Source organism: Serinus canaria, chromosome 15, assembly GCF_022539315.1.
Source record: "Serinus canaria isolate serCan28SL12 chromosome 15, serCan2020, whole genome shotgun sequence".
Classification (NCBI taxonomy): Eukaryota; Metazoa; Chordata; class Aves; order Passeriformes; family Fringillidae; genus Serinus; species Serinus canaria.
In genome coordinates, this window is record NC_066329.1 from 9,370,077 (window position 1) to 9,397,217 (window position 27,141).

At 56.9% G+C, this 27,141-nt stretch overlaps 3 protein-coding genes across 3 annotated transcripts; 1 reads left to right on the forward strand and 2 right to left on the reverse strand.

The window, feature by feature from the left end:
- Positions 1 to 627: 627 nt before the first annotated feature.
- SRRD (SRR1 domain containing) lies at positions 628 to 2,455 on the reverse strand. The gene is made up of 7 exons (XM_030233352.2): positions 2,304 to 2,455; positions 2,193 to 2,233; positions 1,983 to 2,113; positions 1,809 to 1,907; positions 1,578 to 1,732; positions 1,304 to 1,349; positions 628 to 1,021 (listed from the first exon to the last, which is right to left on the reverse strand). The coding sequence occupies exons 1-7, from the start codon at positions 2,453 to 2,455 to the stop codon at positions 815 to 817; spliced, it is 831 nt and encodes a 276-aa protein (XP_030089212.2). The 3' UTR covers positions 628 to 814.
- HPS4 (HPS4 biogenesis of lysosomal organelles complex 3 subunit 2) lies at positions 2,451 to 16,413 on the forward strand. The gene is made up of 13 exons (XM_030233349.2): positions 2,451 to 2,620; positions 3,400 to 3,490; positions 4,121 to 4,264; positions 5,213 to 5,320; positions 6,192 to 6,308; positions 6,410 to 6,504; positions 7,708 to 7,780; positions 8,466 to 8,499; positions 9,459 to 9,555; positions 10,022 to 10,898; positions 13,202 to 13,334; positions 13,611 to 13,719; positions 15,268 to 16,413. The coding sequence occupies exons 1-13, from the start codon at positions 2,454 to 2,456 to the stop codon at positions 15,437 to 15,439; spliced, it is 2,217 nt and encodes a 738-aa protein (XP_030089209.2). The 5' UTR covers positions 2,451 to 2,453; the 3' UTR covers positions 15,440 to 16,413.
- Positions 16,414 to 17,682: 1,269 nt separating this feature from the next.
- Positions 17,683 to 24,326, reverse strand: ASPHD2 (aspartate beta-hydroxylase domain containing 2). Its single transcript, XM_030230273.2, has 3 exons — positions 23,300 to 24,326; positions 21,026 to 21,139; positions 17,683 to 19,957 (listed from the first exon to the last, which is right to left on the reverse strand). Exons 1-3 carry the CDS (start codon positions 24,177 to 24,179, stop codon positions 19,848 to 19,850), a joined length of 1,104 nt encoding a protein of 367 aa, XP_030086133.2. The 5' UTR covers positions 24,180 to 24,326; the 3' UTR covers positions 17,683 to 19,847.
- Positions 24,327 to 27,141: the final 2,815 nt, after the last annotated feature.

Consider the following 27,141-nt stretch of genomic DNA (forward strand, 5'->3'; position numbering starts at 1 on the left):
GGTGTTCAGGCAGTGGTAAGAGGGTGGAGGGCCAGACTTCCCAACCTAAGAAGCCAGGCTAAAGGAGAACAAGCAGTGCTGACACTTGTAATTGCCACCTGGGACAGAGGTTTACCAGCAGGTTAGGAGGGATCACATTCTCTGCTCAGTGAGGGCTGGCCTAGCTGAATCCCCTGAATCTCCTGTGACAGATGTCACAGCTTGTGCTGGCAGTGAATTACTGTCCCCACAACATCCCTCACACAGTGGGCTCCTCTTTGCTGCACACAGCCAGGATCTGTCCCAACTCTCTCCGCTGTGGTTAAGAGCACAGAGGTGAGGGAAGGAATCCTAAGGCTTTTTTCTCCTGGAGGGAACCAACCTGGTTGTTCTCAGGACTGATCAAGAGCTGATCTCAGTAGTAATGAGAGCTGGGAGCTTTTTCCAAGTGTGCACTGGGAACCAGACCCCAACACCTCCCACTACAAACCCCTCTGATAATTTCCCCTTCCTGATGCTTTGCAATGTGTGTAGGACATGCAAATGCCTTGAATTGTTATGGAAGGGGAGGGAATCAGAGCAGTCACTGCAGTGTGACTGGCTCCCAAGGCAGGTTTTGGTGGAATTAGTTTGCTGGAGTTCAGTGAGTGTAAATCAAAGCTCTGCTTTACTTTTTTCTTAAATAAAATACAAGAATGTCCCATCACCTCAGCATTCAGGTGCTGCCACTTTGGACAGAGCCTGGTGCTGCAGTTGCTATTTGAGCTCCATCTAAGCTGCACAGAAGCTTCCATGGGAAGAGATGTGGATCCCAGCCCTGCCACCACAGGGATGGTCAGGACTTGGCAGTAGCTTCCTCCCCCTTCCTGATGATCTCCAGGTCCTCACAATCTTGGTACATCGGCTCCTCCATGAAGTCCCAGACCTCAGGGGAGAGCTCCTGCAGTTTATCCAAGGGAAACCAGTGCACAGAGGTGTCATTGAAGGTGTCCAGGTAGCGGGGGTGACTGGGGAGTGCCACTTCCTCCACTCCTTTCAAGACCTAAAGATCATTTGGGGGAAAAGTTACAGACAATGCAGCAGCCCCTTCCTGCAAAGCAGAGCCAGTAAGGATGGGAATGGTGTTACATTGCCCTCAGCCCCTGTGTGCAGGATGTTCTGCAGATGTTCAACAATCCTAAAGTGATTAGCTTTTATATTACAGTGTCTAGGAAAAGGGTTTTGAAAATAACCCCCCTGTTCTTTCCAATGGCAACTCATTTCCTTTCTCATTAAAAGGTGTGTTGTCAACATGGAACAATAATGTTAAACCCTTGCCTCATACCTTTGCTATGTAAGAATAATCTCTCTCCAAGATTCTGGTGAGCAATCTGCAATAACAGAAGATGTCCATGTTAGACATGACATTCCTGTGGATTTAGATAAGTTTTCTGCATGGGGGTGGGACAGAAGAGGGGGGAGAGGGCTCATGACTGAAAATTTTATGGCAATAAAAATGCACAAAACAGGGAAACTGCTGTTGGAAGCAATAAAGTGGGGGACAGAGAAGAGGAAAGCAGGGTGGGAGGCACTAGAGCCTGTCCAGGCTGTGCCCAGACCTCTCCTCGATTCCTCGGAAGCTGTTCCCGATGATGACCAGCTTGGAGAGCGCCGCTGGGCTCCAGTTGCTCCACAGCAGGTTGTTGTACAGGGCCTTCCCGCAGTGCACCATGTAGAACAGCGTGGCCGCGCCCTCGATGCCGTGTTTCCCCTCCTGCCCGGGAACCACCGAGCCCATCACAGCCGAGCCCTTCCGCGGGCCCCGCGGTGTGACCCGGGGGTCTCCTCACCTCATTCTCCGGGAGCAGGCACAGCCCCAGCGCTCGCAGCGCCGCCGCCTCCCGCGCCGAGAAGGCCGGGTCGAACAGTGCGCAGCGGGCAGGCGGCACCTGCGGGGACAGCGCGGCGTCAGCGGGGAGCGCCCCGGTGCTGCCCCCGCTGCTCCCCCCGGTGCCGGTGCTCACCCGCAGCTCGTCCAGCAGCAGCAGCAGGAAGGCGAGCTGGTACCGGGCGATGGGGCAGCGCCCGAACCGGCCCAGCCCGTAGCACACGCAGCGGGCGGGCGGCTCCGAGTTCAGCGGGGCCCGCACGGCTCCTGCGGGCGGCGGGGTCAGCGCGGCGGCGCCGGGGCTCGCTGTCCCCGCTGTCCCGCACCCCCCGCTCCCCGCACTCACCAGCGCTCGCCGCCCAGAAGCCGGAGCTCAGCAGATCGTCCCTGCGGGGAGAGCGCGGCGTTAGCAGGGCCCGGCGGGGAGCGAACACACGGACTGGGGCCGGGCACTCACCGCGCCTCTCGCAGCCGCCGCAGCACCGCTTCGGTTCCGGGACCCCCTTCCTCCTCCTCGTCCTCATCCTTCTCCTCCTCCTCGCCCAGGCCCCGCCGCCGCCGCCGCCGCCGGGCGCGCCCTGCTCGCCACCCTCCCGCCACCGCCGCCATGCGTGCGGTCACGTGCGCGGTCACGGGACCGGGGGCGCGCCCGGAACCGGCGGCGGGAACGAGCTGGGGGATCCCGGAGCATCCCGGAACCGCGCCGAGCATCCCCGAGCCGCCGCAGCCTCCCGCAGCCATGTCCCGCCCCGCCGCGCCCGGCCCCGCGCCATGGTGAGCCCCTTCCCCGCTCGCCGCCCCCCGCCCACCCGTGCCGGTGCCCCGGGAAGCACCTTCGGCCCTTCGCTGATTCTGTCCCCGGTGGTGGGTGAGGTCTGGCAGCTCCCGGGGCTCAGCACCTCGGTCCCGGGCCGTGGAGGGGCGGTCCGGGAGCGGATCCAACCTTCCCCTCCTGGCCCGGCAGCTGCGCGGCTTCCTCGGTGCCGCCTGTGAGAGAGCCTGTGCTCCAAACCCGGGCCATTCCTAGGGGAAAACTCCCGCACGAAGCTGGTTCCGAGCTTGTGCTGACTGACAGGACAGGATGGAGACTGTTACTGAATACGTGCGCTCAAGAAATTCTGAGCAGAATGATATCAAATCGTCAGAGGGACCCTGCTGTCTCGATTTTTGGGTGCAGGCAGCACCCGGGAGCTGCTTGAGATGCACATGGATAATAATTCTCAATAATTATAATAATTGTTGTACTCTCTTAATTGCAATTATCCCGTGTGCTGAGGGTGCAACATCTCACAAATCCACTTTCTTTCCAGTACTCCTTCCACGTGTCTGAGAGTTGGAGTTATAGAACCTATTTTGAACTCACAGAAGTGGTCAAATTTAGCCCTGAGGGACCTTTTTGGTGCTGCTTTTGGGTGTAAACTCGGTGTGATTGTGCAAAGAATCACGTCTCTTCATTTGCAATAACTTTTTGTTGCTCTTCTGTAGAAATAGACAGGAGAGGGAGAAGGGTAACAGTTTTCAAATACACGGTCATTTCTGCCAATGTTTTTTAGGTGGAATTACTTTTTCCTTTATGATGGTTCAAAAGTGAAGGAAGAAGGGGATCCTACAAGTGCTGGCATCTGTTATTTTTACCCTCCCCAGGTAATGTCTGCTTTATTTCAGTACCTGTAAAGTAGAGCTGATGGTTCTGGCTCAGGAGGGGTCGGGCTTGCAGGTGGTTTGGATTAATCCTTACTTAGTAGTCACAAGAGTTTTAAGAAATTTTTTATGAAATCCCAATTCTCAATTAGCTCCAGGTGGAGCAGGGTTGGGCTCTTGGGGGTTAAACTCTACTCCCTCCTTGAGGAATGGGCCAGCACAGCCCAGCTCTGTCCTGGTGATGTGAACAAGCACATATCAGGGATGGAAGTTCCTCTCCATAAGCCCCAGGCCCTTGTGCTGCCTGGAAAAAGCAATCCAATTATTTTTCTTCCAGAAATTTGCCTGTTCTACTGCGTTTGATTTATAGAATCCCAGAACTGTTAAAGTTGGAATAAAATCAAGTCCAACCACTAAACCTTGTCTCCAGGTGTCACACCCACACATTTTCTGAACATTTGCAGGAATGGTGACTCCACCACTGCCCTGGGCAGCCTGTGCCAATTCCTAACAACCCTTTCTGCAAATTGAGTTGAATTATAATTACTTTATATTTATACCTGAAAACAGCAGTGTTTTTTTTTTTTTTCTGAGTTCTTTTAATGGGAAGTTAAAGCCTTTTCTCCCTGGCAGACCATCCCAGAGCAGCAGGAGCTGCTGTGTGGGCAGATGGCCGGGGTTGTTCGCTGCCTCACCGAGATCTCCGGGGCCCCTCCCAGCCTCGTCCGCCTCAGGAAGCTCAAGTTTGCCGTGGTGGTGGATGGAGACTTTCTCTGGGTGAGTTCAGGAGCTCCAGAGCAGTCACAGAGTGAAACCAGCCAGGGGCTGAAGGACGGGATCAGACAAAGAGATCTGATTCTTTTCCAGGGTGTGAGTTGCGCCCAGGGAGAGCTGGGGAGGGTCCTTGCAGTGCACAAGTTTCATTTCATTCATAACTTAAATTCTGTTTTCTGTGGCCTGGCGGTCACTTCAGCTTCCTGCAGAAAAATTTCCAGTACTTCATTTCTGTGCCCACACCCAAGGGAAATTCTTAAGATGGTCCTGGCTAGAAACAGAATCCCAAAATCCCAGACTGGTTTGGGTTGGAAGGGACCTTAAAACTTATCCAGTTCCACTCCTTGCCATGGACAGGGACACCTTCCCCTGTCCCAGTGCAACCTGGCATTCCAGGAATGGGGCTGCAGTTTGTAAGGACACAGTCTCTGTTTGATAGCCTGATTGTTCTTTCATTCGAGCCCTCAGCATCCCCAGAGCTTTGTCAGTGTCCACAGACATTTAGAATATAAAGAGCAGCATGTGACAGTTGTGACAAAAGTGCCCCAAACCATCCCCTGGGAACTGGGCTGAGGCCAATCAGCCCCATTTAATTGGCACTGCTGCCTCTGTTCAGCAATTCAAAAACTAGATGGAGCATCACCATAACATTAATAATGAGTTAATTTGAATATTTTGAAGTACTTAGCTATTAAAGCACCAAGTTAGGTCATCTAACGTGGGAAGGGAGTGTGTCTGAAGCGCTGCATTTCTGATATTTATTTATCCTGTCTGTGCCAGGGCTCTTGTGTGGGTATGTTTGCATTTCCTTTTCCTGTGACTGTGATTCCGAGGGGTGTCTGCCTGCACAGAGCTGTCTGTCCTTGTGTAAAAGCGATGAGAGCTGTTCTCACTTGTCGTGCCCGAGTTCTGTCAGGCAACCTTCTGCATCCCCTGCTGTGTCTGCTGCAGGTTCTGGGCTGTGCCGTGGAGCTGCCTGACGTGAGCTGCCGGCGGCTCCTGGAGCAGCTCATCGGCCTCTTCACCTTCTACCACGGCCCCGTGCGCGGTGCATACACGGTAACCAGGGACTGGGGGAGTGGGGACAGGGTGACAGGAGACTGGGACATGGTAACCAGGGACTGGGGGAGTGGGACAGGGTGACGGGAGACTGTGATACCATAACAAGGGACTGGGGGCATGGAGACAGAGTAACCAGGGACAGGGACATGGTAACCAGGGACTGGGACATGGTAACAAGGGACTGGGGGCATGGGGACAGGGTGACAAGAGACTGGGACACAGTAATGATCGACTGGGCATGTGGGGACATGGTAACAAGGGACTGGGACACAGTAACCAGGGACTGGGGGAGTGGGGACACAGTAATGAGGGACTGGGAAGTGGTAACCAGGGACTGGGAACATGGGGACACAGTAACAAGAGACTGGGACATGGTAACAAGGGACTGGGGATGTGAGGACATGGTAAGGAGAGGCTGGGACATTGTAGTGAGGGACTGAGGACATGGGGACACAGTAACAGGGGACTGGGACATGGTAAGGAGAGACTGGGAAAATGGGGACATGGTAACAAGAGACTGGGACATGGTAATGAGGGACTGGGGACACGGTGACTTTTGGGGAGATTTAAACACTTCTGTGATGTCCCAGCTCTGCATTGTTCCCTTGTGTTGCCTTCCTCCTGCCAAGGGTCACAGATCCAAGAAACGGGACCTGGAAAAGTGAGCAGGTCATCCCTGCCATTGCTCCGAGGTCCTGGGGGGCTCTGCTGAACCTTTCCCAGATGTTCACCCTAAAGAGTTTCCCCTCAGTATTGTCTCCCACCTTTTCCTGACCTTAACCTGGCAGGCCCTGTGGATTGCATCTCCCATCCCAAGTGCTTGGACACTTTGCAGTGACAGTGTTTGTGGGGGTTTTGTCACCCACAGGCATTTTCCCAGGAGGAGCTGAGCAGGGAGTGGGACAGGTGCATTGAACACATCCTAAAAAACACCAGTGAACTCCACAGGATTTTCAATTCTCTCTGGCATCTGGACAAAACCAAGGTAAGCGCCTGTTGTCTGCAGTGTCCCAGTGCCACTGTGTTTGTTTGTTTGGAGCTTTCCCAGGATGCTGTGGCCTCACTGCCCTGCTTCTCCCTGCCCAGGTGGATCCCCTGCTTTTGCTGAAGGCAGCTCTCATCCTGCAGACGTGCCAGCGCTCTCCCCATGTCCTGGCTGGCTGCATCCTCTACAAAGGCTTGTAAGTAACCAGGTGTTTGTTCCCTGGAGGGTTAAATCCACCCCTTTCCAGGGCTTGGGTCCTGAAGTGCATCCAGGGAGCAGAGCCAGGGCTGCTCCTGGTTGTTCAAGAGCTTCAGGCCAGGCAGTCCCTGGCTGTCTGTGGGTCACTGAGACTGAGTCATGGAATCGTGGGATCATGGAATGGCTTGGATTGGAAGGGATCTTAAATCCTATCCTGTTCCATCCTCTGCCATGGGCAGGGTCACTTTCCACTTGCCCAGGTTGCTCCAAACTTCATCCAACCTGGCCTTGGATGCTTCCAGGGATTCAAGGGCTCAGCTTCTCTGGGCATCCTGTGCCAAGGTCTCACCACCCTCATGGGAAGAATTCCTCCCTAATATCCCATCTAGCCCTGCCCTGTGGCAGTTTGAATTAATTGCCTCCCTGTCCTTCCACTCCAGGCCCTTGTGAAAAGTCTTTCTGTGCTCATCACCATGAAGGAGTTCAAGACTTGGGTTTTAGTAGAAATCTGCTGGGTTTGATACTCAGCAGGATGCGAGGATTGAATTTCTGAGAATTTTTTGAGGGAAGTCACCCAGGAAAAGGAAGATGAGTGGATGTTGTGCTCTCCCAGCAGTGTTCCCTCTGCAGGTGTGCAGTTCAGTGCAGGTGTGTCCATGTGTCCCTGGGTTTGTCTGACCTGCTGGCCAGGACCACTGTCTGTACTGACAGGAAGTGCACAGGGGGATGAGCCAGGATTCCCCAGGAGAAATTCCAGATTCCTTCAATCAAAGATGACTGAATGACTTCAAGGAAAGCCTCCAAGGTGGCCCTGAAAGACAGGAGGTGGGGAATTCCGAGAATTCCTTGGCAGCGGTGCTCAAGTGCCATTTTTCTTTGTCATGAACTGTTCCAGTGACACCTTTTACAAGCACTGGAAATGTGCCACAGGGAGAGCATCTGCCAGGGAGTGACCTCATAGCTGCAGGACACTGGAGTGAGTCACTGCATCACCTGAGAGTGAAAGGACCTGGACATTTGACTTGAGGAGGGACTTGGGAGCCTTGTCCTGCACCAGGGTGTGTCACCTTGTGCCTCTGGTCTGTCTGGTAGAGACATTTTGTCACCAAATGTCATCAGAGTTGTCTGAGCTGATGATCTCTAAGGTTCCCTCTCAAGCCAAACCATTCTGTGTTTCTCTGACTTTGCTGTGTCCTTTCAGGATTGTGAGCACCCAGCTGCCACCTCCACTCACTGCCAAAGTCCTCCTGCAGGGCAGCGAGTCCCCAGGCCAGGTATGGTACTGAACACGTTCCCTGCAAGCAGATTCCTGTAAGGATGTGGTGTGGGAGCTCCTGTCACACAGATCTGGCATGTGTCACCATGGGGAAGGACAAATATTGGTGATGGTGCTTAAAGCTTTTATTGCTTATGATTTAAAAAGGTTCCAAGACTTCTGCACTAGGAATTAGCTTTTTTTTTTCCCCAGTCTTTAACTTACTGAATTCATGAGTTCTCATTTATGTGGTGTTTTGACTTGCTTTTTACACAAGTTTTGGTATTTACTGGGAAATCCACCAAATGAGTCTCTGACAAACAGCAGTTTTCATTTGCTTTAAAACTTGTCAAAAATTAGTATGTATGTGAACAAGATGTTCTATAAAAGCCATCAGTATGCAGATATAAAGGCAACCTTTGCTTTTCTTCTGCTTGAATGAAGGGAATTTCTGTTCCCTGAGCAGGTGGTGATGATAAATCTGGGCTCTGTCCTGAATTTTAGGTGTATTTTGGTTCTTGGGAAGCTCCCCTTGGCTTTGAGAGCTCCCTAAGGACCAAAACACTTCCCAGCACTGAACAGTTCCAGCGTTTGCTGGGGGGCTACTGTGGGGTCTGCTGCAGCCTTGGGGGACTAGGAGGGTGACAGAGGTGTCCTGGTGTCCCTGATCCATGCACTGAGCTGATTTTTGGCTTTTGTTGCAGAGTGAGCCTGGAGCTGAGGAGCTGCAGGAGCCTGGTGAGCATCCAGCTGCATCCTTTGGGCTGCCTTCCCTGCATGGGAGCACAGGCTGGTTCTCTGGGATTCACACCCAAGCTGTTCTGGGTGCTGGAATAGCTCCAAAATATCCCAGAGGGTGTTGCTGCCACCAGCCAGCCTGTGCTGTGTGATCAGAACCAGCTCCTTCTGCTGGGTTTGCTCTTTTGGGTTTGATTCCAGTTCTGCAGATTCCCAGCCATGCCTGCCTTGATTCCAATTCCCCATGTGGCCACTTGGCCACTGCCAGGCCCTGACAACAGATGGTTGGTGCTTGTAGTCCAAACCTCCAGCCATCCCCTCTCAGCATCAATGTGGAGCTGATCTGCCAGGATGGAAACACTGAGGGGGAATTTAACTGTGTCAGGCATGAAGGGATGGAAAAATGCTGGGAGGGTGGGAGCAGGCTGCCCACCTCAGTTGGGATGCAGGATCATGGCAGGCCTGCAGCTCCTGCAGAAGCCTTTGGACTGATGGGGTTTGGTGTGGTGGGGTTCACAGGGGTCACAGAATGAGGGAAGACATGAGAATCTTGACTCCATGTTTCAGAAGGCTGATTTATTGTTTTATGATATATAATTAAGAGAAAATGGTGTATTAAAACTACACTGAAAGAATAGAAGAAAGGATTTCATCAGAAGGCTAGAAAGGAATAGAAAAGAATGATAATAAAATTTTGTGACTGACCAGAGTCCCAAAACAGCTGGACCTCTCACTGGTCATCAAGTAGAAGCAACTTACATGGACCAGTCAAGGATGCAGCTGTTGCATTCCACAGCAGCAGATAATTATTGTTTACATTTCATTTCTGAGGCCTCTCAGCTTCTCAGGAGAAAAATCCTGTCAAAAGGATTTTTCATAAAATATGTCCTTGACAGTTTGGATTGTGGTTTTAAGCTGGGACATGTTTGTTGAATCCTCCCTCTCCCCTGCTCTTGCAGAGCCTCTGCTGCCGCCGGGTGTCCGAGTCCTGCCGGTGTTCCTCACAGCAGAGGAGGTCTCTGCTCTCCGGGACTTCCCCGTGGAGTGGATGGCCAGGTAGGAGACCAGCCTGACCCAGAGGCAGGATTCACAGCAGGAGCTCACACTGTGTCCCTGTTCCCATTGTCACTGTTTTCCCTGGAGCTAACTCAGGCTCTGTCAGTGCCTTTGGAGCTGCCTGAGCCCCTCAGGCTGGGCAGAATTCCCATGTCCAAATCCCTGCTGGGAGCAGCCTGGAGCAGAGCTGCTTCCCCAGACTAGCTGTGAGCTCTTGTCCCTCAGCACTACTTTGTGGACAAGGGAGGGACATTCCCAGGAGACTGCAGTGTAAGATTCCCAGGCTTTTGACCGGTGTTAGACCTCAGCCCATCCTTTTCCCAGGTCTCTTTGTAGCTGGGGATGGATCAGCCACTGATCAGTGGCCAGCCATTGATCATTGCCAGGAGCCAGTGGGGTTAGCAGCTATGGGATAACTCCACACAGATCCTGCTCAGTGTTTCATCCACTTGTTATCTCCCACTAGGTCACCCATGTCCCCAGCAGGCCCCAGAGGAGAGGAGAGTGCTCTCTGCTCCCAGGCAGTTCCAGAATCAACAGGAGCTCATGAAAAACAAGCCTTAGGTGGAATCTCTGTGCAGAAGTCCCACGAGGATAAATCAGGAACACCTGCCCCAGGAGATGCTGTGCAGTTGGGCAGCCCTGCAAGTCCTCTGGTGGACTTTTCCGGAATGGGAGCCGGCACAAGGAATTCTCCAGCCGCAAACCTGAGTGGAACAGGCAGTGAAAGCTCAGAGCTCAGCAGGAAAACATCCTTCCCCTCAGAGAGCGACACAGAGAAGCTCCCAAGCCCTTCCTCACTCCAGACTGAATGTACTTGGACTACAGGTCCATACCTGGAAGGCTTTTCCTTTCCCAACCCTTACTCCTGGGAGCAGGAGAGCCAGGACAAGGGGGAATCCCCTGTGGATTCTGATGTTGGTCACTGTGCTTCCCAAAATTCCCTTTCAGTCAGCCACAGTTCAGCTGTTCCCTCTCCTGCCCAGGAGCTGAACAGAAGAAAATCCAGTGAGGAGGACAAGCCATGGCCTGTGAGCCAGGACCGTGTGTCTGGGAGAAGTGACAGCACAGCTGGTGACCACGGGTGGGGCTTGGATTGTCCAGGCCCTGCTGGACACACACAGCTCCACAGCAGGAGGCAGCCACTGGTCCCAGAGCTTCAGGAGGCTCTGCCCAGTGCCCCTGCAGGGGACAGGCCATGTGCCAGCAGCAGGGACAGGCTGGGTGGCAGAGGGGGTGAGCCAGCCCAGCTGAGCCTCTACGTTCACTGCATCCAGGGCTTGGTGCTGTCGCTGCTGGCTGAGGAGCAGCTGCGCCGCGACCGCAGCGCCGTGGAGGACGTGGTGAGTGGGAAAGCTCTGCCCCACTGCAGCTGCACTGCTGGGGGGCACGGGGCTCACAGCTGAGGAGGGAGTGTTGAATCGTGCTCCTGGTGCCTCCATCACCTGCTCCGAGCTGTGGCGGGCTCGGCAGCCGCGGCTGCGTGGGAGCTGTCGGAGCGGAGCGGGGCCAGCCGCGTCTCACAGGCGGCTCCCGGTGCTGCTGCTGTTGTCTGGCACTGCCGGCTCCGGAGCAGAGTGTGGGGGTGTGACAGACACCCGCGGGCTGCCAGGGGCCCGTGCTGGAGCTGGGATTCGCTGGGGATCCCTGTCAGTTTGGTGGTTTTTGGGAAGGGAGGTTGGTTGTGTTGCAGCCCCAGCCTGCACGTCACTGCCTCTCCCTTGGGGAGCACCGCAGACGTGGCTGGCAGCAGGACCCAGAGAGGTTCCCTTGGCTGTGGGAGCTCCAGGCTGCTCCCTGGGGCTGGGGACAGGGATGCCACGAGGGCACTGCACCTGTGTAACACCAGAGCAATTCCAAATATCCCTGTGGTGGGATTTGGGTGCCCAGACTCCCCTGTGAGCAGAGATAATGGGGCTGCAGGGAAAGGATGTCCTGGCCCCCCATCTTTCCCTGGAAGCATCAGCTGCAGAGCTGCTGCCTGGCCTCTGCCTCCCTACCAGGAGCTGAGTCAAAGCTGCAGAGCCCTGTTTGATATGCCAGTTGCCATAGGAACAACCTAATTTCCTTCCCCAGCCAGACTGGAAGGTGGAGGGAAGCTCAGACTAATGCAGAGCCTCAAGGTTGCTCCTTCCCCTCGGAGCTGTGGGACACCTGGGACCCCAGGAGCTGGGGAATGTCTGCTCTGCACAGCAGGGCTGATGTGCCTGGCTTGGGATTGCTGCCAAATCAGCTGAGCCCCGAGGTGCAACCAGGGTCCTTTGCACCAGACATGGCACTTTGTCCCCTTTCTGCTCGTCTGGATCAGCAGGGGGGACACAGGCAGGTGGGAATTGTCAGGCTGGAGAGCGGAATCCCTATTGCACAGAATTGCACAGTCCATCTTCCTTGATGTGCTGCCCTGGGCTGACAAGCTCTCATTCCATTCAGGTTCCTCTTTTTCCAGACATCCTGCTTCCATCTCACGTACCCTTGTTTTGGATCTCACCAAAACTGCGCTGTCACACAGCTTGGAATTCAGCTGTGGCTGGGCTCTTCTGCTGCATCCTCCCGTGGGTGCAGGTGTGTTATCCCTTAGGAGAGGGGCCCTGCATGTCCCATTGTCCCAGAAGGAGGGGCAGCTGGGCTCTGCTGCTGGATTTGAGGCACAACCTCAGCTTGTCTGTCCTTTGTTTATCTGTAGGGTAAAAATGACCCTCAGCTCTCAGGGATGTCAAAGCTTAGTTATAATTAATGTTTTTTTGAATGCTTTGAGGCCCCCAAATGACACCAAAGAAGGGTAAAATATGCTACTTGTGCAGCTGTGAACCTCTGGGAGGGTGGGTTCCATCCCAGACTTTCCCTGTGGAGTGGGAGGCTCTTGGCCTCGCCTCCTGCTGCTCTTTAGGTCTTATCCCTTCATTTCACTGCACAGAAAGGAAAATCTGTGCCCTGACAGGGGTCAAGGATAGGCCAGGCACTGCCATCCTGCTGAACGAAGGCTTGATCCTCTCCCCAGTAGGGGAAAGCGCATTGGCAGGATGAGGATTATGGAGTTAATCTTCCCAGGAGTGGTGGGGGACCCCTGCCTGTGCCCTGCCTGTGCCCAGGGAGCCTCAGCATGATCAGGACCTATGGGCTACTGAAAATCCATCCAGAATAGCAGCTTGGCATTCATTCAGTGCTTTGTTGTGTGTGTTTGTACTGCCCGGTGTAAGCAAAGGAATGTCCCTTGCTGGGGCTGTAAATCATGTGAAATAAGCCCTGGAGAGTAATGGTTGATAGTAAATTAATGGGGCCTTGCATTTTCCTGTAATTAGTAGCATCAGGTGGCTTAATGGCTGATTGTCAGGTTGGAGGGCTCTTTTCTGAGTCGTAGAACCCCAGACTGGTTTGGGTTGGGAGGGACCTTAAAGCCCATCCCATTCCAACCCCTGCCATGGGCAGGGACAGCTCCCCCTGGACCAGGTTGCTCAGAGCCCCATCACTGCCTTGGGATCTTTGTAACTTGTCTGTTCCCTCCGTGCCAAAATTTCTCAGCCATTTTAGGTGGGAGCCTGGACAGCAGAGCGAGGAAGGGTCCGGTCCTTCTGTCACCTGAACTCCTCCCAGGACCTCCTTGAAGCCCAGGTGAGGCTCTGAGCTTTGCCTTTCCCTCTTCCTGCAGTACCACAGCAGCCTGGCCTCCCTAAATGGCCTCGAGGTTCACCTCAGGGAGACCCTGCCCAAGGACTCTTCAGCCTCAGCCAGGACAAACTACAGCTTCACACACTATGACTGTGTCCAGAATGTCCTCACAGGTGAGTCTTCATCTTCAGGGCCTGCAGGAGGGAGCAATGAGGAGAATGGGGTTTATGGGAACCTTTTCTCACACCTCAGACACTTTCTCAGCAGAGCTCCCACCACAGAGCCCAGATCAAGGGCCCTGTTGGTTGAGCTTTGTTGGGATTGAGGGTGTCCCCAGCCTGTTCTGCAGCTGCCCAGGGTGTGTGGTGAGCTCCAGAGCCTTTTCCTGCTCAGTGAATGGGGGCACACTGCAGAGTGGGTTTTTAACACCCCTCTCTCCTGTTGTGCAGCCAACTTGCCCCACACCCCTGGGCCCCTGGACCGGCACTTCCTGAGGGCGGCCACACTCATCCACTCCGACTTCAGCCAGCTCCCCACGGCCTCAGAAGTGATCATCAGGTAAGGGGTGCTCACAGCCCTCCTGCCCCAGGTGGTTACAGAAGGGCAGAACCCCTTTCCAAGGCTGGCTGGGTTCTGACCAGGTTGTTACCACACCCAAGGACCAGTCACATTGCTTTATTCCCTAAGTTTCCTTTGACTTGTGGGTTCCTGGATGTTGAGAGGCTGCAGTGGCACCAGGAGGGTGGACTGAGGGCACAGCTGAGTGGTGCCATGGCTTGGATTAAGATGCAACACTCACACAATGCCAGTTCCTGGCACTGTAAGGTTCTAAGACACAGTTTTAAATTTAGCTGTTCCTAATAAATTTGTGTCTCGGCAGGGAGCCAGAGGCTCCCAGAATTGGCAACCTAGATATTGTTTTCTTGCACGGCTTGTTGGGTTGGAAACACACTGTGATGTGCATGGCAAACTCAATTGTGATGCACCAGGCAGGATGGTCTTATCACAGCCAGAGCCCTCCCCAAAACCCAGAGCTTTTCCTGACATCCAGAGCCCTTTCCCAGGACATGGGACACCCCTTTCCTCAAGTGAGCTGGGAGTGCACAGATTCCACCCACCTGGTCCTGCTTGTTTGTCCAAAACATGATGAAATAAAGATGCTCCTGGGAATTACACAGTAACTCTGGCACTACTTGCCAAGGGAATGTGAATCACACACTTCAGTGCTGGAGAACTCCTTGTTTAGCATGAGCTTCTCTGGCTCCTTAAATCCAATCCTAAACTGACTGGCTAAGCTGGCATGTTCCCTGTTACCCCGAAAAAAGCAACTCCATGTGTGAATCAGCCTGAGTAACAAGATGACTAAAACTGCTTTCTTTTATGGAGAGTTGTCACAGAAGGGTGTCAGCAAACATAGCAGTTGCTGCTTTCCTCCTTCGAGGAGGAATCCAGGGTCCTTGGCTTTGATCCCTGCCAGCCCTCCTGCAGGCAATACTCTGGGAGGGGGCATTCTTAGTCTTCATTAATGTTTTTAATCACAGCTTTGGTGGTGACTGAATCTGACTCTTGTCTGAGCTTCATCACACCTGTGAGTGAACATGTGGTTCCTGCTGCAAGGTGCTGTGCTGGGATTTAGTTGTGGCCAGCAGCAGTGGGAGAGGAGGAATGTCAAGGCACGAGGAGTGTTCCAGGCTCGTGGTGTCCTGGGCTGGGCTGGCAGCAAGGGGAATCTTTGGAGCGTGGCCACACACGGAATCCCAGAATCACTAAGATTGAAAAAGCCCTCCCACACCATTGTGTCCAACCTGTGACCAATCCCCACCTTGTCACCCAGTCCAGAGCACTGAGCTACAGAGCACTGAGCTAGACTCAGTCAAAGGTTGGACTTGATGGTCTTGGAGGTCTTTCCCAAACGAAATGATTTTGTGCTATCTCACTTTCCCGGATGCCAGGACCCTTTAGAAGTTGGCCTTCAGGGGTTTGGTGCCTGTTCAGCTCCATGCTGAGACATCTGAAAGTCCTTCTCAAAACTTGGGAGCCCAGTGCCCAGCTGTGAATCTTGCCCAAAGCTGTCAATCTGACCCCTGCCTTTCCCTGCCCCTCCAGGAACGCCTCCACAGCCGTGTATGCCTGCAGGAATCCTGTCCAGGAGACCTACTTCCAGCAGCTGGGAGCTCCACTCCGCAACTCAGGCGTCCCCAACCCTCATGACAGTGCCTTCAGCCTGCCCAGCAAGGCCAAGCAGAAGCTGCTGAAGCATGGGGTGAACCTGCTGTGAGCTGCTGTGCTCACAATGGCTGAGCCCTGCGGAATGCTCATCTCCAGTAAGGAAAATCTCAGGCAGGAGGTCCTGCCCTGCCACTGTGGGGGCTCCAGCCTGCCTGGCCCTGAGGAAGGGACATCCTTGCCCTGTCCTGCAGCACGCTGTGGGCCGATGCAGGTGTCACTGACAGCATTTACCAAAGACTGAGGACAGAACGCAGCATCTTGGGGCTCTTGGTTTACATGGACTTTACAGGGACTCCTTGGTGATCTGCAGACTCCCCACGTGCCTTAATCTGAGGTAAAACCTCACCTTGCTGTGAGTTACACAGCCCCCATGCCCTGCTGCCTTTCAGAGATGTCAGTCAGCCACTATCTGTGCCTGCACTTGCCCTGGTCAGGCTTTGGCTTTATTTCTGTCCCCTAATCCATGGGAATGATCCTTCCATGACGTCGTGCCTTACCTTGGTTAGCAGTGCCTGCCTGTTGTCACATGGGAGCAGAACAAGAGCTGCAGTGCTCACAGTCCCCCTTTGGCTGCTCCCATGAGGTTTTTATGCCATAGGTGACTCTGGGGGGATGTCCCTGTCCCTCCACACCTCCCTGGTCAGTGATGGTCCAGCCCAGCCCTGCCCTCCTTGTGCCCACCTGGCTGTGCAGCCTCACAAAGGCTGGGTGAGGATGGTGTGAGTGTCCCTCAGCCTGTGCTCCCTCCCTCCTGCTGCAGGACCTCACTTCACTGCTCTTTCTGCTCTGTTTGCCCACACTCTGCAGACCCCAAAGTTGCCTCTTAGCTGATGGGACCAAAGAGGTTTTGTATCCCCTTTCTGCTCTGACAGTGTCCCCAGTCAGTGGTGGCCAGGGTGGGCTGTGGTGGTGGCTGCTTAGACTGAGGGATGGATAGCTGTGTTTGGAACCTGCTGCTGGTGCAGACACACCCCTCAGTGTGACTGTGGAAATAAAGGAGTCTCCCAGGCTCATCCCAGCAGAGTCACGTTGTTGTCATGTTTGTGGTTCCTGGTGTGATGGGCTGGGTCGTGGGAGCTGTTCCCTGTTTACCTCCTCCAAGGGTGGTTCCTGCAGTGCTGGGGTTGAGCAGGCAGAGCCTGTTGGTTCAATCAGCCCTGCAGAGCAGCTGCTTGGAAGCTTCCTGATGGATAGATGTGTGACTGGTGTCACCAAGAGATGGTGAGCAGGGACATGAACGTGGGGAGGTGCTGAGCAGGCTCGTGCTAGAATCAGAGCTGGGATGGGAAGGTCACCACTGCCACAACTTCTGCTCCCACTCCAGCACAGACAGTTCCCAAGGTCGCTCTGTCATCCCAGGGCTGCTCCTCAGACATTGCTGGGAATTTCAGAGGACTCCAGAGGACGAGCCTGCTGCTTGCTCAGGGGTGGCTGGGCAGAGATGCCACCTGGCTGGCGGCCCTGGCAGCTGAGGAGGTGTTTCAGCAGGAGCAGAGTCATGTGGCACTGTTCCCATCCTGGGCATGGAAGGACTGTCAGGAGCCTCTTGGCAGCATAGGAGTGAAAACTCCCTGGGAAGCCTGAGCTGGAGCCACCCTGGTGCCCTCCTGTTTCAGTTCCACCCCTGTGGAAGATGGCACAAGGTAAGGTGCTGCTTCCCTGGTGACTTCCCTGCACATTTCCACTGGGTGATGGACAAACTGCTCTGGTTCTGGAGGGAGCGCAGGGAACATCGTGAGGAACAATATCAGGGAGGTTTTGCAGGGTTGGAGAAGGCAGGAGGGATGAGGGTTGTGTCCTCTGGGATCCCTGCTCAGCTGAGCTAAGTGACTCCTCTGGGAGGTGCTGCTCTGCCTGTCCCTTCTGTGCCCTTGGTAGATCTGGATTCCCTCTGTAATTCCCAGGAGAGGAAGCCTTGGAGCACCAGGAGCAGCTCCAGCCTACTCTGCTCCTCGGGGAGATCCACCTGGATCCTGCCTGGGTGCTTGAGCAGTGGTTGTGTGCTTGAGCAGGAAACACAGAGAAGTGGAAGGAAAAGCCTGAGAGGGACAGGAGGGAGATTTGGCACAGCAGCAAAGCACAAACCGGATGGATGCTCCTGCCTGCTGCCGTCAGGGATCCTGCGCTGCAATCTGCTGAGCCGTCTGCCAGCCAGGAACAGCTGGGCTGGCTCTGCTCCTTCAGATGCTCAGGCTGAATCTGCCCACCCAGCCCCTGCCTGCCCACCCAGCCCTGTGCTGGTCAGGAGGGAACAGCACACAGAGAGCTCGCAGCCCTCAGGGCGATGGCTGTGCTGGAGAAGATGTTTAAAAATGGGGCATTTTTAATCTGCTCCATCAGCTGGGCCTGTCTGAGTGCTGCCAGGGGGGCTCATGGGGAGAAATTCCTGCCCTGCCAAGCTGGCTTTGTGCTTAAGGGGGTGAGGCATTGGTTTGCAGGCAGTTGGGTGGGATTTGAGCAGCACCCTCTGCCCTGGAGCTGCTCCTGGGAAGCTGCTGCCTTTGATGAATCAGTGCAAGCAGCTGGAAGCAATTCCTGAAATGTTTTGTGGATGCTCTGGCAAGGCTGATGGCTTCTGTGAGGAGCTTCAGGCCTACAGCTGCTCCTGGGGATGGCTGTGGACAGTCTCTGCTGCCCTGGGCCAGGCAGCAGGGCTGGAACCCACAGCTGTCCCCCACCAGCAGGCTGTGGGAGATGCTCCCTGTGCTCCATGGCAGCCTGGACTCCACAGACATCACAGAATCCCAGGATGGTTTGGGTTGGAAAAGAGCTCAAACATCCATCTGCAAGTTCCTGCCATGGGCAAGGATTCACCCACTAGACCAGGTTGCTCAGGGCCCCATCCAACCTGGCCAAATCCAGGCCTGGGAGGCTGTGGCTGGTCAGGACAGAGTTTCCATGGGCTGGGTATTTTTGAGCACTAGCCTTTCTCACTGTATCCCTGGCAAACAGGCCCGTGCCCCTTCCCACCCTGCAGCTCCTGCTCTTTCCAGGCCACTTCTCCCCACCAGCAGCTAGATAAGCAGGACCCAACCCCTCAGTGTTTGCTTGACCCTGGACTCATTAGAGCAGCAGGCAAAGCCCATTCTGTTTTCAGCACAACTGTTTATTGATAATCTTTGCTTATCCACTGTATGAATGTTACCAACCTTTGGACAGAGCCAGCCTGCTTCCCCAGGGCCTGTGTCCAGGTAGCCAATGCGTGTAGAAATCATGCACTTCAGGTAGTCTGTAACAAGACGGGTGTAAAAAATATCTCAGATGTATTTGAAATTTCTTCCTTCTCTTGCAATTGACTCACTGAAAAGTCTGTAAAGAAGTTGTTGGGGGACAGGGCTGGTCCCTCCTGGGCAGGGCACAGAGGCAAAGGGTTCCAGCTAGAGCTGTGAGTATCCACCACACACTTTTCTTTGGGGGGTGTTATAAACCAGCCCCCAGACCCCAAAACAGACTCTGGTGCTGGGGGACTTTAGGAAAAGCGTGGTAGTCCCTAGGTGGGCAGGACCTCAGGGTGGGGCCTCATTGTTCAGGCTGCAGAATTAGCCCCCCTTGGGAAGCTGTCTTGTGGTGTCAGGTCCATGGGAGCTGCCGCTGTGTGTTCCTGCCCTGGCTTGAGGAAAGGAGAAGATGGAGCAGCAGAAGGAATGGTGACCTCCTTTCTTCCTACAGACAGACAAAACCCCCATTCTCTGTTTCCAAACAGCATCCCTGCCCCTGCAGGGCCTACCAGCTGGGAGCTGGGAAAACTGAGGGTTGCAGATAGAGCAAGGAAGGGATTTGGGCAATTGCTAACACCCTTGGTCAGACTGAAGAGCTGCTGTGTGTGCTGCTCCCTCAGCAGGGTGAAGGTCAGGGCTCCTGCCTTGCTGGGCTGGCGATCAACTCTGCTCCCTGCCTGGGTGACAAAAGGGGTTTCTGAGGGCAGGAGGGCTGGGGTGCCCCAGCTGGCACATGGAGGAGGAAGCAGGAGCCCCAGAAGGGTTCTTTGTGAGCAGAGCTGTGCCCTGCCCAGCCCATCAGACCCAGCCTGAGGGAAGCACAGTGCCCATGGCAGCCCCCAGTGTCCACCTGTCCGTCCATCCCGGGCAGGGCAGGCTGGTTGGCTGTTATGGTGTGTGTGTGTGTGTGTGTGTGTGTGTGTTGTTCCTTTGATGACCACGAGAAAAATTTTACATTACATTCAAACGAGCACCCTTGGGTTTGTTACTCTACTTCTGAACACCGCAAAACACAGTAGCAACAGAACACAATGGAGCAGGGTTGGCAGCGAGCCCCGGCGGGGCCGAGGCTCCGGCGCTTGGAAAAGAATCCCTGAAGCCAAGGATGGAGGAAAGAGATGGGCGCGGATACACGTCACAGTTTCCATTTACAAGACCCCCGGGAGGAAGCACCGAGGCTGTGTGCCGGGAGAGGGCCCCGGCTGAGCTGCCCTGAACCCACCAGGCCGGGCAGCGCCGTCATCGTCCCGGCGCGAAGATGAAATCGAGGGCTTGGCGCTCGGCCGCCGCCACGTTGGGGTGCCACAGGTCCACCATGAACACCACACGGGGACCTTCCTCCGGGGCACCTGAGGGAGTGGAAACACACAGTGAGGGCAGGGAGGCACCTCCCCAGTAAACAGCTGCTTACTGGGAATTCAGGGACACAGTGCACGCTCCTCCCTGCCAGGCCTGCTTTGTGCATGGAGGATTCCTGAGGCAGGGCCTCCTTGGAGCTGCGTCCTGGATCTGTGCAGGGAGCGGCTGCTGCGCCTCTCCGGCCTTCCCGGCCCTGCACAGAGCTGGGCTTCCCGATCCCACAGCAGGTTTGATGTGGAAGCAACAGCTTTTGTTCTCCCACTCTCTCCTCATACTCCCCCCTGTGTAGAACAGCTCTGCCTGATGCTTTTATGCCACGGGCGACTAATGCCGGATAATCCGGGAGAGCTGGAGCGGAACAGGCTCCGTCAGGAGGAAGGAGGAACAATCCAACAATCCAGCGGGCATGAGGCTGCTCTCCTGCTGGCCTGTCAGCACCGAGCAGCAGCAGGGCTGCAGATGGAGCAAGGAAGGGATTTGGGCAATTGCTAATGCCCTTGGTCAGACTGAAGAGCACGACTGTGTGTGCTGCTCCCTCAGCAGGGTGGAGGTCAGGGCTCCTGCCTTGCTGGGCTGGCGAGGGACTCTGCTCCCTGCCTGGGTGACAAAAGGGGTTTCTGAGGGCAGGAGGAGGAGGCCGAGGCCATGGCACGGCAGCTGGAACTGCCCTGCAGAGCTCGGTGATGAAGGAAGCCGAGCTACTATGGAGGGAAGAGGGTCAGCAGGCCCTGTGCTGGGCTGGCACTGCTGCGACAGCACCACGAGCAAGTCGGGATGGGAGCGAGCCATGGGCTGGCTGAGGGGCTCCAGGGGTGTGCCAGGAAAGGGTGTCAGGATGTCCCAGCACTGTGAGGGAGGGGGAGCGTGTTCATGGGGAGCCCTGCCATGCCAGGGACAGGGCTCTCCCATCTGGGGCAGGCCATGGCCCTGAGCCCCTCAGGACACAGGGACCCAGCCCTGCTGGGGCAGCAGAAGGGACTGGGCATGGGTGCCCCCCTGACTCATCCCCAGTCCCCAACACAAAGGGGACACCACGAGGCCCCACACACTGAACTCACCTTCGTGGAACGCCGTGTGCAGGAAGGAGTCGTCGAAGAGCAGGCACCGGCCCTCGGCCCAGCACTGGGGCTCGCCCCCCACCACCAGCTCGCAGTTGCTGGGTGTCTTCAGACCTTCAGGCACAAAAGAGAGAGGACAGGGAGGGTCAGGCCGTGCCGAGTTCCCTGTGGTGGGGCAGCAGGGAGCAAACTGAGCTCTGAGTGAGCTCCATGTGGCTGCTGAGGGGCCGCTCCCCTGCAGGGAGTGACCTGAACTCCAAGCCTGGAGCAGCTCAGCCCCTGCCTCACCCCCTGTCTGCTCCCTCCTGCCTTTTCACTGTTACCCAGCAAGCTCAGCCCTGCAGGCACTACTTTCATATCTGGAACAGCTTCCCAGTCCCCAGAGCCCAAGGCCCCAAGGTGTGCACAGGGAGCCAGGCTCCTGGGATATTTTCCAGCTTCAGGACCAAAGGCAGATCCTGCCTGCTCCTTCCTCCAGCCCTGCAGCGAGACCCTGCCCCAGGCAAGGCTTGGAGAACAGGAATTATACTAGAGCTGGAAAATAGGGGCTCAGTTGTGGCTCTGCCTCAAGCTCCCCAGGGACCTGCCTCATCCCACAGTCTCCACCCAAGGTGCTGTCTCAGGGTGACCCATGGAGCTGCAAGGACAGAAATCTGGGGGAGTCACAAAATGCCCATAGGGAAGCAGCTCTGTGAGGGCCACATGAAGGACAACCTTAGAAATAAAATGGGTCTTTTCCTAAAATACCAGCACAAGCCAAGGCAGTTTGACAGGGGTTGATCCCATCACCTCCTGCACCAGGACTGTCACCCCCTGCAGTGCTGGGGACACTGGAGCTGCTGCAGAGACATCCTGCCCTGAAGATGTGGCCGTGGTGGAGAAAGGGGTCAGGGCTCACGTGGCTCCCGAATGGTAACGGTGCAGCAAACGAGCAGGACGGATTCAAGAGAGATGCCAAACCCAGCCAGCGCAGCAGGGACTCCCAGCTGCCCGGCAAAGCTGGGACTACAAAGCTGCTGTTTCAAAGGCTGCAAAACCCAAAGCCATTTCCCTGCACAACAGCCTCAGCTGGAGATGCTGGAACAGGGAAGCTGAGCTGCGGGCGGATGGAGGGAGGGAGCAGCCTGCAGCCCTTCCATCCCACCCACACCCTCGGGATGCTGCCCTGGCCCATGGAGCAAATCCTCGGGAGTGACTTGCCCCACTGATGGCTGTGCTGGCTTTGCAGATCCAGGTGCCAGAAAGGGCAGGTTGTGTCTTTAACACATCCATGCCCTGAGCACAGCAAGAGCTGCATTCCCAGCACCAAGGTAGGGGTGCCAGTGTGCCCCCGGCCTAATGCCGAGTCCCAGCGGAAGGACAAGCAACTGACCCATGTCATTCCTCTGCCCAGGGTGTGTGTGCTCCAGGTGTGCTCACCTGAGCCCACTCAGACATCACTGGCTCCTCCCAGGAGCCTCTCCCAGCCCCTCATGAGGGCAGCACATCTCCCAGTGCCCCAGAGAGAGGGGTCAGTGACAAGCTTCCTCCTGGCACCAGCAAGGGCAGCTCCTGAGATCAGCTCTGAAAACAATTCCCAACAAATGGCCAGCAGTGCCTGGGTGTGTTTACCCGAGCTGTTGGCTGAACAGGCGCGGTTGGTGTTTGCCAGCCGGGCCCGTGCGGTGCCTCCCCCGGCACGGCCGGTGCTGTGCCAGCCCAGCCATCTGTGCCGTGTGGGCTCTCCCCGTCCCTGCCTGCAGAGCAGGGAGCACTGTGCCTGACCCACCGCAGGGGACACCCCAGGACCCCCCAGCCCTCACTTGCAGCTTTGCAAACCCCAAAGCAGCATCTCTGCTCCCATCCACCCATGTCCCATGCAGAGCAGCCGAGATTCCAGGAGAGGGGAGCTGCCAGTGGCACAACACAGTCCTGGAGCAGCGCCCCAGGCTGCCCCACATCCTGGGATGGGAAAGGGACCTGCCTGCACAGAGGGGGATGCTCAGAGACCCTTATGTAAAATCAGTCCTGTATCACACACCAGCAAGAGTCCACGGCCCTGGGTCAACAGGAGGAGGAGGTGAAACCCTCCTGCTGCTGATCTGGAGATGCTGGGGATTTCAGATACCCAGAGACTGAGTACCAACAAAGCCCCCAAAACCTTCCTCAGGCCAAAGGTGTCTGAGCCCCAAGAGCACAGGGTGCCAGAGACACTTTTGGGGCTTCTGCAGCTCCAGGCACAGCTGCCACCCTCCACACCCTCTCGACACATGAACCACAGTGCCAGACACTCACCGAGGTGGCAGCGGATGCGGATGTTGGTGGGCCCGTAGTGCTCGGCGATGACAGTGCCCGGGCTCAGCACAGAGATGCAGGCGTTCCCAAAGACATTGTTGCCAATGCAGGTACGGAGGCTCCCGAGCAAGCGGTACGTCCGTGGGCATCTCCGGCAGTTCCTGGGCACGCACATGCCCTGGTTCACCAGGTAGAAGGTGAACCACTCCCCACTGGGCGTGCTGTTCATTTTCCATCCTTGAGGGAGGCTGCAGTTTGAGAACGCCTTGTACAGGGTCTCAAACTCACACAGGATGGTCTGGAAGTTGCGCTCCAGCAACTCCACGTCGTGCTTTTGAGCGTCCCGGGAGAAGTAGGGCGTGGTGGGCAAGTCAGGCAGGAAGAAGACTTCTGGCTTCTGGATGGAGGGCCGGCTGTTGAGGTAGCGGCCCTGCTCACGGATGCCCTTGTGGATCCTGCCCATGCCGGACCAGGAGTAGCGCTTGGCGTACTCCTGCAGGTTGTGGTAGAGTTTCTGGTTGAGGCCGTCGTGGTGCGAGCAGCGCACGCACTCAGGCGACTGGCAGTACACGAACCCGTTCTGCACCCCGTTGGCCTCGGCGCTCTGAATCAGCGCGTTCACTGTGGCGTAGGCGCGGGGCTGCTCCCGCCCCACGTGGTAGCAGTACCACACGAAGAGGACCAGCAGGCAGGCGACAGCCACCAGGGCCGTGGCGTCGCAGTCCCGGAAAGACTGGATGCCCGTGGCAATGAAATCCCGGAGTCCGTCCAGGGACCAGCTCCAGTCTGACAGCCACTCCAAAGACATGGTGGTGGTGCTGGGAGCACGCAGCAGGGCCCGGCGGTCACTGCTTGTGGGGCTCAGGGGCACCCACACCATGCAGCCGGGCCAGGGCACGGCGGGAAGGGGCTGCCATGGGTGAGCGGAGTGGTGGCTCTGCCCTGCTCGGCCCTGAGCTCTGCATTGGCAGCGGTGCCTGGCAGCATCCCTGGGTCAGCAGCCACGTGGCCGGAGGGTCCCCGCTGGTGTTCCTGGGCCCATCATCCTGAAAGGCAGTGCTGGAGGGAGGTTCTGGGGAGAGAAACCCAGAGGTGTTAGGGAGAGGGCTGCCCCGTGGGGTCCCTGCTGGGGTCAGTGCACGGGATACAGTTGGAGCTGTGCGCTAGGACTCTGTGGGGCACTGGCTCCTCAAGGAGGGGATGGTGGATAAGGAGCCCAACATCTGCCCATGCTGAGTAAATTCCCCAGTGCTCTCAACAACATCTTCCACAAATACCCAAATAAAAGGCCCCGACCCAGACCCCATCTCCCACTGCCCCAGTGACAATGTCCCCTCCTGCTCGTCCTCCAGTTTCTCTCCTAAGCTGCTGCCTTATCATGTCTGAAATCTGGCTGCTAAGTGAATATACACTGAGAGTACACACTTCACTGCCCCATCTGGCAGCACATCAGCTTATCCCTTCCATCTGATGGCTCTGAAGTGACTCTCCCTCCAGAGACTGATCTGTGGGAGAGCCCAGACCTCAGCCAGCACATTGCCACAGGGCCAGTACATGGCCACAGGAGTAGGTCGGGGTGGTGGCAACAGAGGCAGCTCAGGTTGGCTTGTTTGATTTCACCAGCTCACCAGTAAGAGCACTGACTCTAAGTAGCAGGATGGGCTTATGAGCCAGGAAAGCCATCCAAACCCTCCTCAGCCCTTCCTGCCAAGGTCCTGCAGCCTCTCAACGTGCATTTCCTTATCAATAGTGATGGAGACGGGCTGCAGATGGGATCTGACCATACAGCAGGGACATACTGCAGGGCTGGAGACCTGTAATTCAGGCAGTGTAACACTCCAGGGAGGAATGTCCACACACCCTACCTCCCTCCACCCTACTTCCTTGTAGCGTGCTGCCTGCATGCCCCATCCCGGGATCTGCAGTCCACGTGGCATGTCACAGCCTCCAGGGAATCTCAAGATAACTTTCCTCTATCTCCACGGCTGGCATCCCTCCAGACACTCCCGCTTCTCCCGCCCAGGCCTCCGTTCCCGGGGTGCAACCACAGAGTCGGTGCCAGGGATGTCCCCTGAGGCCAGCACAACCCCCATGCTACCTGCAGGACTGGAGCATGTTAGGAGGGAGTAGAGCCCTGGGTGATGGGTATTCAGGGTGGCTCCTGCCCTACAAAGGGAACTGCTCAGGCACAGCAGCCACGCTCAGTCAGAGCTGATGGGAACACAAAGGGGAACAGAGCTTGGGGGGGTCTGACAGCCTCGGGGTCCCCAGTCAGAGTCACACCCTGCAAGGGTGGCACAGCACAAACATGGCCCCAGTGCTGCCCCAGGGATGCAGACAACACCTCAGATCAGGGGGAAACCATCAGAGCAGCAAGAAATCCAAGCCCCCGTGCCCACACACTGCCTGCCTGACCCCACAGAGCCTGGGAGCCTCGGGCTGCAGAGCCCTGGGATCCTCTGGGCACAGTCTCCATGGGACCTGCCCAGGAGCTGCCTCCTGTGCCAGCACAGCCACCCCACTGCAAACCTGACCAAACCCACACCCACAGGGGCTGTGCCAGCGCTGGGGCAGGGCCCCAAACATCGGCACTGCTCCCAACACGCATCATGTAGCTGGGGCTGCACAGGGCACCCAGTGGGTGCTGTCACCTCCCAGCCACAGCCCTGCACCCACACGGGTCACATCCAGCACTCCTGGCCTGAGATGCCAGAAAAGGCTCCTCAGCTAATGATAATGGCAGAGCCATTCAGGGAGAGGAGATCAATTCCACGTTGCACCGAAGTTGTGCAGGACGTGGAGGCGAGCACCGTGCCAGCAGCAGCCGTGTTACATAAGGAAGGCATAGGCTTCGATGCAGCAAAAAGTTGCATCTCAGTGACTCCGTGGTGGCCACGGCATCTCCTGGAGGCAGCAGGTTCGGCTCAGCCCAGTCAGGGTCCCCGGGCCGTGGGCCTGCAGTGACGGGGATGTCCTCGGTTCGGCACGGCAGGTGTCGCCTCTGGGAGCATCATGAAGAGCAGGAGCCTTGGGATGAGGCGGGATGCCCGCTGCCACTCCGGAACGAGAGCAGTGGGTGCTCCCTTCACCCTCTCCTGAGCATGCCACCCCGCCGGTGGCACCAGAGTAACTGTCACCCGCGCGTTGCTCTCACCCAGTGTGACGGTGTCACCCGGCGTGGCGGCGTCAGCGGGTATCACCGCTGTGGCCGCATCACCCGGCGTGGCAATGGCACGGCCGTGCCGGTGTCCCATCACCCGGCGCGCCGGTGGCACCTGCCGCCGCGCTGTCACCCGGCGCGGCCGTGCCGCCCGCCCGACGCCGAGCCCCTGCCCCGGCCGGGGAGGGGGGGTTCGGGCTGCGCCCCCGCCGCGGGTCCCGCTGCCGCCCCGCGCCCCCGCGGCCCCCCCGCGATGCGCTGCGGAGCGCTGCGGTACCGACCTGCCGCCCGCGCCGGGCCGTGCGGGGCCGTGCGGGGCCGCGCTCCCTCCGCGCCGCTCCGCCGCCGCCGCGGACCACAACTCCCAGCAGCCCGGGCAGGAGGGGCCGCGCCGCCCCCGCCGGGACCGCGCCGGGCGGCAGCTGCGGCCCCGGCCCCGCACAGCCCGCCCGCCCCCGCGCCCGCCCCGCGCCGCGCCCGCGCCCGCCCCCGCCCCGCGCTCCCGCCCCGCGCTCCCGCCTCGCGCTGCCGGGAGGGGCCCGGAGGGGCGGGGGAGCCGCGGGGTTGCGGCACTCGGGAGGGGTCCCGGGGGATGGAGCGGCTGGAGGAGGCGGCGATGGTCCCCGAGGGAGCGCCCATCCTGGCCCCGGGCATCCCGGGACGCGGGGGCTGGGTAGCGGCA

What these genes read in the sequence shown, in the direction of transcription:
- ASPHD2 (XM_030230273.2), bottom strand. Translation starts at nt 24,179, where the DNA reads ATGGTGTGGGTGCCCCTGAGCCCCACAAGCAGTGACCGCCGGGCCCTG. An exon ending in CCGCATCCGCTGCCACCTCG is followed by an intron (nt 21,140 to 23,299) that starts GTGAGTGTCTGG and finishes TTGTGCCTGAAG; the next exon opens with GTCTGAAGACACCCAGCAAC. An exon ending in GCACACGGCGTTCCACGAAG is followed by an intron (nt 19,958 to 21,025) that starts GTGAGTTCAGTG and finishes CCACTCCCTCAG; the next exon opens with GTGCCCCGGAGGAAGGTCCC.
- SRRD (XM_030233352.2), bottom strand. Translation starts at nt 2,455, where the DNA reads ATGGCGGCGGTGGCGGGAGGGTGGCGAGCAGGGCGCGCCCGGCGGCGG. An exon ending in CTTCTGGGCGGCGAGCGCTG is followed by an intron (nt 2,114 to 2,192) that starts GTGAGTGCGGGG and finishes CGCCGCCCGCAG; the next exon opens with GAGCCGTGCGGGCCCCGCTG. An exon ending in TGCTGCTGGACGAGCTGCGG is followed by an intron (nt 1,908 to 1,982) that starts GTGAGCACCGGC and finishes CTGTCCCCGCAG; the next exon opens with GTGCCGCCTGCCCGCTGCGC.
- HPS4 (XM_030233349.2), top strand. Translation starts at nt 2,454, where the DNA reads ATGCGTGCGGTCACGTGCGCGGTCACGGGACCGGGGGCGCGCCCGGAA. An exon ending in TGGATGGAGACTTTCTCTGG is followed by an intron (nt 4,265 to 5,212) that starts GTGAGTTCAGGA and finishes TGTCTGCTGCAG; the next exon opens with GTTCTGGGCTGTGCCGTGGA. An exon ending in CCCGTGGAGTGGATGGCCAG is followed by an intron (nt 9,556 to 10,021) that starts GTAGGAGACCAG and finishes ATCTCCCACTAG; the next exon opens with GTCACCCATGTCCCCAGCAG.